Source organism: Neovison vison, chromosome 7 (genome assembly GCF_020171115.1).
Source record: "Neovison vison isolate M4711 chromosome 7, ASM_NN_V1, whole genome shotgun sequence".
Taxonomy (NCBI): Eukaryota; Metazoa; Chordata; class Mammalia; order Carnivora; family Mustelidae; genus Neogale; species Neogale vison.
Genome location: NC_058097.1, coordinates 201,009,905 through 201,022,631, shown reverse-complemented (window position 1 = coordinate 201,022,631; position 12,727 = coordinate 201,009,905). Strand labels below are relative to the sequence as shown.

At 40.6% G+C, this 12,727-nt stretch overlaps 1 protein-coding gene across 2 annotated transcripts in view; it reads right to left on the bottom strand.

Moving 5' to 3' along the window:
• The window catches only part of PACS1 (phosphofurin acidic cluster sorting protein 1), a 141,884-nt gene that overhangs the window by 33,687 nt on the left and 95,470 nt on the right, over positions 1-12,727 (bottom strand). For both annotated transcript variants that reach the window (XM_044259730.1, XM_044259731.1), the window contains exon 2: positions 4,987-5,074. In XM_044259730.1, the coding sequence (XP_044115665.1) occupies positions 4,987-5,074 (88 nt within the window). The remainder of the gene's footprint in view (positions 1-4,986; positions 5,075-12,727) is intronic.

Genomic DNA, 12,727 nt, shown 5'->3' with positions numbered 1-12,727 from the left:
TACCAATAACTACAACCAATACCTAATCTCAGTTTCATGCTCCCCACTCTCTGATTACCGCCTATCTTTTCAGCTCATTTTCTCTGGTTTGTCAACAACAATAATCCTTTAGACCCACCAGGGCCTACAATCCAAGGCTGCTTCCACTGTTTCAATTTTCCCCAGGGTCCTGTTGTCTATCTTTCCTCCTTACCCAGCTTAAATGCCATAGGCAATCTGTATAAACATGTTCTTGCACACACCCTTAACTCCTGTGCTCTGCTGCTAGTCTGCCATATTCACTTGGTAAAAATTACAACCCTATTTAAACCCAACTGCAGGGCGCCTGGGTGGCTCAGTCAGTTACGTGTCTGCCTTCAGCTCAGGTCATGATTCCAGGATCCTGGGACTGAGTCCCACATCAGGGCCCTTTCTCAGTAGGTAGTCTGCTTCTCTCTCACCCTCTGTCCCTCCCCTGGCTCCTTCCTGCTCTCTCTCTCTCAAATAAATTCATAAAATCTGAAAAAAAAAATCCAAACTGCACCAGCTAAACATGCCCAGAAAGAATCATATAATCAGGTGAACTGGTCTGTCTTAATACATGACCCCAAATCAGCAGTGTGCTGACAAGGCAGCCTGGCAATTACTCTGTATGGTCTCAAGTATTTTCACTTTTCTGCTCTACTTGATGATGGTTTTATATCTTCTCATTTTCATATAAATGGAATCATACAATATGTGGCCTTTTGTGCCTGCCTTTCATTTACCACAATGTTTTCAAGGTTCACCCGTGTTGTAGCATGGATATATTTTATTTTTGTTCATTGCCTAAAAAGATCCCATTGTACTGATACGCCACCTTTTACACATCCATTCCTCAGTTAATAGACTTGGTTTGTTTCCAATTTTTAGGTATTATGAATAGATGCTGTAATGAGCATTTATGTGCAAGATTTTACATGGCCATGTTTTCATTTCTCTTGGGTAACTTCTAGGAGTGGAATTGTTGGGTCATCTGGTAACTAACACTATGTCACACCTTTTCAGGAACTGCAAGTCTGTTTCTAAGATGGCTGTATCATTTTACATTCTCAACAGCAGTATGAAGGAGAGGGCATACTCTTACCTTTCTGCAGTATGAAGGAGAGAGCATACCTTTCTGCAAGCCTCTCTTTTTAAAAATTAATTAATTGGTTAATTATTTTCGTTTTATTAACATATAATGTATTATTTGCCTCAGAGGTACAGGTTTGTGTAAATCATTAGTCTTACACATTTCACAGCACTCACCATAGCACACATCCTCCCCAATGTCCATAACTCAGCCACCCCATCCCTCCCACCTTACCTCCCAGCAACCCTCAATTCATTTCGTGAGTCTCTTATGGTTTGTCTCCCTCCTGATTCCACCTTGTTTCATTTTTTTCCTCCTTACCCCCCATTAACCCCCGCCCTGCCTCTCAAATTCCTCATATCAGAGAGGAATTATCATATGATAATTTTCTTTGATTGACTTATTTAATGTTTGGCTAATATAAGACAACAGGATTCCCCTTTCTGCTTCCCTACTCAAGTTGTTGCAAAATATGATTTTGGTTGAGTATATGAAAAAAATCCAGGGGTGCCTGGGTGGCTCAGTGGGTTAAGCCTTTGCCTTTGGCTCAGGTCATGATCTCAGGGTCCTGGGATTGAGTCCCTGTTGGGCTCTCTGCTCAGCAGGAAGCCTGCTTCCCCCTCCCCCAACCTTTTCTCTGTATCTCTGCCTACTTGTGATTTCTGTCAAATAAATAAATAAAATCTTAAAAAAAAATCTAGACTCAAGAAGATATGAGGTTAAAAAAAGGAGGAGGCTTTTGTAACATTGTTATATATTAAAATTAACAGAAAAAGGACAACAGTGGGAAAACTGGGAAATCTGAATAGTCTTTTTTTTTTTTTAAAGATTTTATTTACTTATTTATTTGACAGAGAGACAGTGAGAGAGGAAACACAAGCAGGGCGAGTGGAAGAGAGAGAAGCAGGCTTCCCGATCAGCAGGGAACCTGATGTGGGCCTTGATCCCAGGACCCTGAGCCAAAGGCAGATGCTTAACGACTGAGCCACCCAGGTGCTCCATGAATAAAGCTTTTAATTTAATTAATAATATTGTACCAATGTAATTTCTTAGTTTTGATACATGTACCATGGCTAAGAAAGATGTTAACATTGGGAAAAGCTGGGCAAAGGGAATACAGGAACTCTATGTACTATCCCTGCATCTCCTGCAAATTTAAAATTATCTCAAAATAAAATGTTAAAAATAAAAATCCAATCCATTGGTCTATTTTGTTCTTTGAATGGATCTTTTACCTAGCATGATTTTGTAACATCATGCATTCGTCATTTGGAAAACACTGAGTCACTGAGTTAGGCTAATGCTTCAAATGTCATATACTTTTTATTATATAATTTAAAAGATTGTTATCATTACTATCACCACTGATCTCTTCAGAAAATTCCTTAAGAAATGGGAAGCTGTGAAGCTTATAATGACAAACACATTTTACAAAATTCTAATTTTCACTTGAAAGATCAAATTTTATTTGTCATTGGCCAAAAATATGTCTCAGTTGTTTCCCTTGAAGTGATAGGTTCACTTTGCTCATTTTCAAGAAAATACCTTCCAAGTAGCTGAGTCTGATTAACTAGTTTGTTTATGAGGTCTGCTTTCACTTAAAAATGGTGTTCCATTAAAAAAGCAGTTTGTTTGTTTGTTTGTTTATCTATTTATTTATTTGAGAGAGCGCCTGCACATGAGAAGGTGGGGCGGCAAAGGGAGAGGGAGAGAGAGAATCTTCAGCAGGCTCCCTGTCCAGTGCAGAGCCTTAGCGCAGGCCTCCATCTCATGACCCAAGATCATGACCTGAGCCGAAATTAAGAGTCAGACAATTAAATGACTGGCCATCCACATGCGCCCCAAAGCAGCTATTTTACTTCACAACTGAATTGCAGAAGTATTGGTTCAAGACAAGAGCATACTTCACAATGAAGCAGAAGTGCTTTATGCATGTTTGGGGCACCTGGGAGGCTCAGCTGGTTAAGTGTCCAACTCTTGATTTCAACTCATGATCTCATGAGCTGATCATGATCTCAGGGTTATGAGATCAACCCCTGCGTCGGGCTCCACAATCAGCAGAAAGTCCACTTGAGAGTTGCTCTCCCTCTGTCCTCACCCCCCAACCCGTCCCCATGCACTCTCTCTCAAATAAATAAATACATCTTAAAAAAAGGGCTTTATGCATGTTTCCCTCTGTTTTATCCTCTCACTGCTGTAATCCCTGTGTGTAGAGCAATGCTTTGCATATAATAGATGCTCAATAAAAATGTATTAAATGAATGAAAAAATGAATAAACGAGTCACTGGATAAACGAATGTGATAACATCTGTAATTACTTCCAGCTGCCTGGAAGTAAAGCAATAAAAAATTAAGGATATTTATAGTTTTGGGGTATAATTTTAAATTTTACAGAATGTTAAATATTTAATCAGGAAATAAAGGAAATTATTTCTTTTGGCAAAGGCATTTGACTGCGGGGATGGCAAAAGCAGTGGGGAACCTTCCAAACCATACTAACAGTGTTTGCATTGGAAAGCAACAGCTTTTAGCAAAGCAACAATTCCTGAAAACTGGAACCCTGCCCATGACCTAGAAATGGGTGCAAAAGCGGGACATGAAGCAAAGACATTGGAAGTCTCTACTTACACATCATTACCCCATACTTGCTTTCTCAATGTAGGGTGCCTGGGAATGTTTCACAGAACTGGGAGGAATTATGTACAAAGATGAACAGGGAGTCAGAATATAAAGTGAGACATGCAGATATTCATAAGGAGTAATTAAAAATGCCTTAAGTTTTGAGGACGAAATTAAGATAATGTATTTGTCTCAGAAAGAGAGCTGAGGACCTCAGGGCATGGTACACGCACTGTGAGTGCTATAGACGTGGAGTCCGGTGAAGCCAGTACTGGAACAATACACCGCTGCACCACAGCTGTCTAGCTAATACAATCTGCTGGCTGGTAGGGCGTGACCATACAGTTCACTATTTTCAATGAGTAAGAATTCACTAAATACACCACTCTTCAGTTGAGGAATCCAGTCATTATTTAACAACTCCAGAATCTCAGTGAGCTCTAGGGAGTCATCACTAGGAAGGACTTACCAGTTAAGGAAGGCCTCATCGTGGAGTTTGATGACTATATATAAATTACTTGCTCTTTAGTTTCTTGTACCACTTCTGCCACCTGGCAATTAGCTGGCAACAGGTAAATTCCTTAACATTCCCACAGTGCAGTTCTCCCTTCTTTTCTGAACTTCAGGAATGCTTAAGAGTATGAATGTTTGTTATATTTTGGGTTCCTTGAAGATACCAAGTAAGTATAAGCAATTTAATGGGTGGATTACCCAGAAGTTAAATTATTCCAGTAAATTTTTCATTGCCAAGTCAGAAACAATAATCTATAAATTTCTTCTACCTTATAGAAAACCTCCAAAGTGCTTCTTCAACCCATGCATTTCCTTGGACCCAGAAACCCGAAGAGAAACACTGAAACAGGCATTGGCCACCACAGCAATTTCTGAATCATTTATCACACACTTAACCATCTGTATCACCTGATCGTCAGACTAATCCTGTTCGATACGCAAGGCAGGAAGGACCAAGTTTTAAACTTTCAGATAAAGAAACTAAGGTTTAAAGAAACTGAGCGGTTTAACTAAGAGACAGAACTGGGACTCATTAGTTCTCATGAACTCAGTCATTTTACACTACTGTTTCTTGCTTGGCTGAGGAGGAAGGGAAGGAGGGAAGAGGCAGCCCCCCAGCAGTATTTCTGGAGTCCCAACAGCAGGCAAAAGTGTGGTGAAAAAATAATGAATACTGTTTTTCTGAAAATAAATAAATTGAAAAAAAAAAAAAGTTATCCAGCTTCCTTGGACCCTGAACAAACGATCTTGGTCAACTCACCTGTAGCTTCACAGCAATGACCACTGAGTTAAGGTCTTTGTCCATTTCTTTCAGCATGACAAGTTTCTTCAGGGTCAAGCTGAACAGCCTAGAAAAATTTTGAGAAAGGCAATCCAGTCAAACATAAGGAACTTAGGAGAAAAGTGATAGATGATGTTGGGGAAACACTGCTTTACCTAAGGAAAGAATGTCAGATGCCAATCTGTGTCCGCCTTTAGTGAAAGAGCATCCTTCTATTTAATTCTGATACTTGAGAATTGTCAAAAGATACAATATTCCATGAACTGCTGTGGATATTCAATTATCTCAAGTTAAACTTACACACTTTTCTACTTCTGATACATGGGGAGCAATTTCTGCAGGGAGATGGGTAGGTATACCAAGGGCAGGTATGGATGTGTGAGGATGTCGGAAGGATTAAGAAACTTGACCAAGATCACACAAAAGAGGCCGAGTCAAGATGCAAATTTAGGCCTGTCTTAGCCCAGAACCCAATTCAAGTTACTACAAGGTACTTTATTAGAAAGTTCGAAGAAATTATTTTAATTCCAAGTAAATATTTTCAACATATATTTCAATATAACAGAAATGCTCCAAGGAAATAAGATACATTTCTCCTTAAACCCACACTCACACACAGTTGACTGTAACAGTCCCAGACGGTTCTGAGGTAACTAAGCCTGAGTCTGGCAAGATGTTCTGACTGGAGGTGTTATAATTCATAAGAGGCTAAGGTAGATTCCGATCCTATGTTTTGTTGTTGCCCTATGTTTTATTGGTTGAGTATTTCTTATGCAGTTAAAATACAGAATCCAAGGCCTAAACAGAAGGGTCCTTCCCTGATCACACTCCTGTTTTAAGAATTCCAAGTGCTGGTGAAGCTGTGGCATAACCTGAAGTCCCCCATGTGGCTGGTAAGAGTGTAAAATCATACAATTACTCAAGAAAACCATTTGGTAGTTTATTAGTAGACATTAATTATATTCCTATTCCCATGCCCAGCTACTCCCAAGAGAACCCAACAACAGAGTCTGAGATCATGAGCTGAGCTGAAGGTAGCTGCCTAACTGACTGAGCCACCCAGGTACCCCACTTCTAGCTGTTCTAGCATCCTATAAGGATAGAAAGAAGGAAAGTGAAGGTGAGAAGGGAAAAGCTGAGTTGGAAGGCAGCTGTCATCGTGCAAGCAGTAGACTATTAGTGGTTTAGAGGGTGGTAGAAGCATGGCAGCAGCAGAGGTGGTAAAAAATGGTTTGAATTTTGGATACATTACTGAAGATACACGTCAGCTCCTGGGTTTTTGGCCTGATCCTCTGGAAAGGTGGGGAAAACTCTGGGTAAAGCAGGTTTGAGGAGTTTAAGGTTAAGACTTCAATTCTGGACACTCTAAGTTTGTCTATTTGACTTCTCAGTAGACACGCTGAGTAGAGTTAGATATCAAGTTTGTCTCCAGACTGAAAACATCAATATGCAGGTGTGGCGTACAAATGGAATTTAAAATCACAAGGCTGCATGAGAGGATCCATAGAACGAGGACGTACACAAAGAGAAGAAGGGTTAAGCTCACGAATATGTCACCATTAAAGACAGAAGTGAAGGTGATGAACTAGCAAAGGTGATCAAGAAGGATCAACCAGGGAGGCAGGGGGAACACCGAGTAAATGTGATATTCTAGAAGCCAAGAGAGAACGGTTGGCTGGATCAAATGCTGCTGTGGGGTCAAGACAAAGACTGAGAAGAGATGACTGAATTTAGTCACATGGGCCTAAACAAGAGCAGTTCGACTGAAGAGTGAAGATGAAGGCCTAAATGGAATGAATTTGAGAGAGGATGGGAGGCAAGGCACTAGAGAGAGCAAATATAAAGACACAAATCTGTGGGACCCCCTGGGTGGCTCAGTCAGTTAACTGTCTGCCTTTGGCTCAGGTCATGATCCTGGGGTCCTGGGATCAAGTCTCACATAGGGTTCTTTGCTCAGGGGGGAGCCTGCTTCTCCCTCTGTCTGCTGCTCCCCCTGCTTATGCTCACTCTTTCTCACTCTGAAAAATATAAAATACAATCTTAAAAAAAAAAGGCACAAATATGTTTCAATCCTAGTTCCATCCCAATATCCCCAGTAGTAAACTTCCTGTCCAACAGAAAATACAGTACAAGCCATAGGTGTAACTTTCTTTCCGGTGGCCTGTAATTTTGCTATGTGCTTGGAAGAGGGTACGCAACTGACCAGACCCAGTACAAACCTGGGCACTAGGTCTCTAATGAGCTTCCCTGGTAACATTTCTTCTTTTTTTTTTTTTTTAATTTTTTTTTAAGATTTTATTTATTTATTTGACAGAGAGAAATCACAAGTAGGCAGAGAGGCAGGCAGAGAGAGAGAGAGGGAAGCAGGCTCCCTGCTGAGCAGAGAGCCCGATGCGGGACTCGATCCCAGGACCCTGAGATCATGACCTGAGCCGAAGGCAGCAGCTTAACCCACTGAGCCACCCAGGCGCCCCCTGGTAACATTTCTTAGTTCACAATTCACTGTATATTGTGCGACTTCACTGGGAGAAAATTCTTAAAAGCTTACACCTGGTTTTGCCCATGTACCCTCTCTCTTCACTGACTTCACTTTTGTACCCCTCTGAAGAAATAAATCATAGCTGTGACTATGACTGTGTATTCTGAGTCTTGTGAGTCTTCTCAGGAATCATCGCACCCAGTGGTGGTCCTGTAGAACCCCAACACAGAGTGGGTGGGAAGGGATAATTACAAAAGGGTACTAATATTGGGGTGATGGATATGTTAATTTTCTTAACTGTGGTGATGGTTTCACAAGTATGTATTTTTGTCAAAACTTGTCAAATTGTACACTTTAAATATGTGCACTTTATTGTATGTCAATACGTCAATAAAACTTTTTTTTAAAAAAATATTTTATTTATTTGAGAGAGAGAGAGAGAGAATGCACACGGGCATGAGACAGTATAGGCAGGGGAGAGGGGCAGAGGGAGAAGGAGAAGCAAACCCCCTGCTGAGCAAGAAGCCTGACACGGGGCTTGATCTCAGGATCCTGGGATCATGACCTGAGCTGAAAGAAGACTCTTAACCAACTGAGCCACCCAGATGCCCCTAAACTGTTTCTTCTTTAAATATTTTATTTATTTATTTGAGAGTGAGAGAAAGCATGACAGGGAAAGGGCCAGAGGGAGAAGCAGACTCCCTGCTAAGCAGGGAGCCTGACATGGGACTCAATCCCAGACTCCAGAGTCATGACCTAAACCGAAGGCAGTCATTTAGCCAACTGAGCCACCCAGGTGCCCTGTTCCTTCTTCTTCTTCTTTTTTTTAAAGATTTTATTTATTTATTTGACAGAGAGAGATCACAAGCAGGCAGAGAGGCAGAGAGAGAGGAGGAAGCAGGCTCTCTGCTGAGCAGAGAGCCCAATACGGGGCTCGATTCCAGGACCCTGAGACCATGACCTGAGCCGAAGGCAGAGGCTTAACCCACTGAGCTACCCAGGCGCCCCGGGATTTTTCATTTCTTTAAGTGAGAAAGAAATAAACTATCTTACATAAGTATCTTCTTTTGAATTTCTTATTTATGCAGGTAAACTTATTTTTTTTTTAAAGATTTTTAAATATTTATTTATTTTGACAGACAGAGATCACAAGTAGGCAGAGAGGCAGTCAGAGAAAGAGGGGGAAGCAGGCTCCCCACTGAGCAGAAAGCCCAATTCGGGGCCCGATCTGACCAGGACCCCAGCCGAAAGCAGAGGGTTTAACCCACTGAGCCGCCCACGTGCCTGATTATTTATGTAGGTAAACTTATTTTTAAGTGATATACCGCAAACAGATTCTCCAGGTGTTAGGGTTCATCCCCCAGCTCTCAAATACTTTTGAGAGAATCAGTTGAATTATTCCCAAAGTTACTTTATCTATTTAAAGTTTGTTTATTTATTTTTTTTGCAATCTTTACATCCAGTGTGGGGCTCGAACTCATGACCCCAAGACCAAGAGTCGCATACTCAGGACACCTGGATGGCTCAGTCAGTTAGATGTCTGCCTACAGCTCAGGTCATGATCCCAGGGTCCTGGGATTGAGTCCCACGTTGGGCTCCTTGCTCACTGGGGAGCCTGCTTCTCCCCCTGCTTGTGCTCTCTCTCCCTCTCTCTGTAACAAATAAATAAAATCTAAAAAAAAAAAAAAAAAAAAAAAAAGAGTCACATGTTCTTCAGACTGAGTCAGCCAGATGCCCCCAAAAGTCCATTTTAAAGGGTGATGCCTTATCAAGAAATCCTAGCTTTCATCCTTATGGAAGGAAGGCAAGATATCTCAAAAGTTGAAAGAAAAAAAGGTTCTTTTCATGATCCTTTGAAGAACCAAATTCCTAGACTTCGGCATTTCAGAAAGCTCACTAGGAATCCCTGTGATACAGTGGGTTGGAAGCCAGTTTCATGGTCCACCTCGGGAACACGTGAACTGGGTGAGGGTTCTTCTGTACCTACCTCCCTACTTGTCTCCTCATCTAGGGATGAGAAAAGAGGACAGTTCTAGGTAAAAGTCTTTAACCAAAGGAGGTTTCAATGGAACCGTGTGGCTGGGGTTCCCCAAGAATCCACCTCTGGTATGTCAGTGAAAGGCCAGACAGAGAAAGATGCACATCTGTGTGCTAGAACTCAAAGAAGTCAACAGTCTGCTTTTCATAATGTGTATCATAAAGATTGTTGGAATCCAATGCACTTATAAAGGAGGATCCCAAGTTATTCAGCCCCAAAATAATCTTCCCTTCTGCAAAGGCACTTTGAAAATATACTGGTAATCGGACTCATTTATTGTCATTTTTTAAGACTCCATTTGGAAATGCTAGTGAAGTCTAGCAATAATAATAATAAAACAATGAAACATCAAATCAAGGTCCCCTGATTACTCAAAGTGTTTCTTCCTTCTTCATCTTGGTCTTTTCCTGATTCCACCCCTGTCTTTCCTTGCTGGGCAAACTTTGGTGACCTTTGTGTCTCAATTTTCTCACATAAAATGAAGATAACGACAGTGCCTATTTAATAACATGTGCTATGGTTTAACTGAGAGAATGGAAGGCAAAACAGGGCCTGGCATATGGTGAGATGCTGTAACTGCTACACTTCAACAGTCATCGTCATCATGATCATTCTTATTTGTTCACTGTTTAAGCCTGTGTTTGATCTCCTTTTTTGGGGAGATTGACTTTGTTCCAATAAAGGTAGTGATGCAACTGCCATTCTAAACAGGGAGGGAGCTCCTGCTGGCCTCTACTCTCACTCCCTGTGTCCCAGTCATTTCCTTTCCACTTGATACGCCCTCAAGTCCTTGAAGAGAACACCCTCGCTGTGGTCATCAACAGTTAGGACCATCGGAGCTGACACTGATGGAGTCTATAATTGGCTTAAAGACTTTCTTTTTGCACAGCAAGATTTCCATCAACCACTTACTGTATATATCTTCACTGTACTTAGCTCTACACTAGAAGCTATAAGGTACTTAGAAAAATGAGGCACATTCTCTGCTTCTGAGCAGTTTATAATCTAGTTGAGAGGACAGGATTTAAGTATATCAAACAATTATCTAACAAATGTAATGGTGCATACAAAATTAAGTACTACATTACGTGAGAGCTTCTTCCTTAGCTCACAGCTTCAGTGAGGACATACCATTTGAGCCCAAGTAAATTCTCTCAAGAAATTTTCTTTAGATCCCAACTGACTGAATCTGAGAGAGTAAGACTGTCTACTTGCAAGTAAAGTTAGTTGAGAGAGAATGATATAAAAATATAACAAGAGTCTTTTGAAACCTTCTAAATTATTCTATTTTGTGCTTCACTATAAGATGAAGGAGAAACAGCCTTAAATGTCATCTACAAATGGTCCCCAACCTGTACTTCACAGCTGCTTCAAACTTACTCCATGCCAAGCAGAACTAGAGAGACTCGCCAAAAGAAAAACAGTCATAGTCCACCCCTACTCCCCAAACTCCTTTCAACCAGGGTATCCATGAAGAGTAAAGTGGCCACATTTTGGACAGGAAAGATGGAAGAAAGGAGAAATGAAGATCCAGATGGAATAAAACACTGCACACTTGGCCTCTGAATCACACTGACAGTCCTTTTGGGACCAGAAGACAAGTGACCTGGATGTTTTTTGCTCCTACGAAGAAATGACTATGTTATATGAACAAATCAATTTTTTCTCCCCTTTAGTTCTTTAATCACAAAATAGGAAGAAGAAGCTCTACCTTCTCTCTGCAAAAGCATTTATCAGGACAAAGAGCAAATCAAAAGAAAAAAACTTAAGGAAAAGTTTTCCTTTGTGAGAGTAATCTTCATTTTTACAATTGCTTCAGTTTTAACAGGGCACTTGTAGATGTCTGGATGAACTTCAGTGACAATAACACAAAAGGTAAATGTCTGAGCTGTGTAATTTTACCGCTTAAGAAGTGACTTGAATATGTAGACATTGAAGTTATAATTTTACATAAAATAGCATAGACTGTGAAACAATGAATTAAGGCAGTATTATTTTAAAATTAGTAAGTCAGGGCATCTGGGTGGCTTAGTTAGTTGATTGTCAGACTCTTGATTTTAGCTTAGGTTATGATCTCAGGGCTGTGAGACCGAGCCGCAGGCAGGTCTCTGTGCTGAGCATGGAGCCTGCTCGGGATTCTCTTTCTCCTTTTCCCTCGGACCCTTTCCCTGCACATGGGCACGAAAGACCTTTCTCTCAACAAACAAACAAACAAACAACATTAGTAATGAAAAGGCTTGTAAGATGTAGAGAGGAATGGATTTTACAACGATTGGGTAAAAGGAAAAAAGACTTCCTGGGATGCTTGGGTGGCTCAGTTGGTTGAGTGTCTGCCTTCAGCTCAGGTCATGATCCCAGCGTCGTGGGATCGAGTCCCACACTGGGCTCCTTGCTCAGTGGGGAGCCTGCTTTTGCCTCTGCCTGCTATTCTCCTTGCTTCTGATTGCTCTCTGACAAATACAAAAATAAAATCTTAAAAAAAAAAAAAAGGAAAAGGAAAAAAAGGATTCCTGTCCATAACCGTCTCACAAAGAAATCAGATGGAACTAGGCATTGTTCAGATGGGGAAACACAAGAGAATGAGAAAAAACTCAGATCCAAACAAAAAACATAACCTAGGAATAGGCTTTGGCATGTTTTATTCCCTAGCCATAGGATGTGACTTTCTGTGAAGCAGAGGTACGAAAGTCTATAAGTAAACCCCTAATTTTCAGTTATTTAGCATACGTTTACTTTGGCACAATATAAAAAGTATATATATATTTATTTATTACATATGTACACAATCTTGTTGATATGTGCAAGTAGTTGGTATCTGTATATATGTAATGTATATGTATATGCATATATGTGTGTATGTATGTACATACGTACACATACACATATGCACATATATACATATTACATACATACACACATATGCATATACATATACATTACATATATACAGATACCAACTACTTGCACATATCAACAAGATTATAACATTTTCCCCCCTTCCTACAATTTCCTTAATGACAATCTTCTTGAGGGGAAAGGAAGGTGGGGTCTCACTACTAAAACTACACACAGAAATTCTAATGTCTGCAGCTCCTTCAGTAATTTCGAACAGACTTACATGTGAGTTTATCATCTGTAAAACAGAACTAGTATGTGCACTAACAAGTGTGAAAAGTACCTACGCACAGAGCCTGGTGTATCAG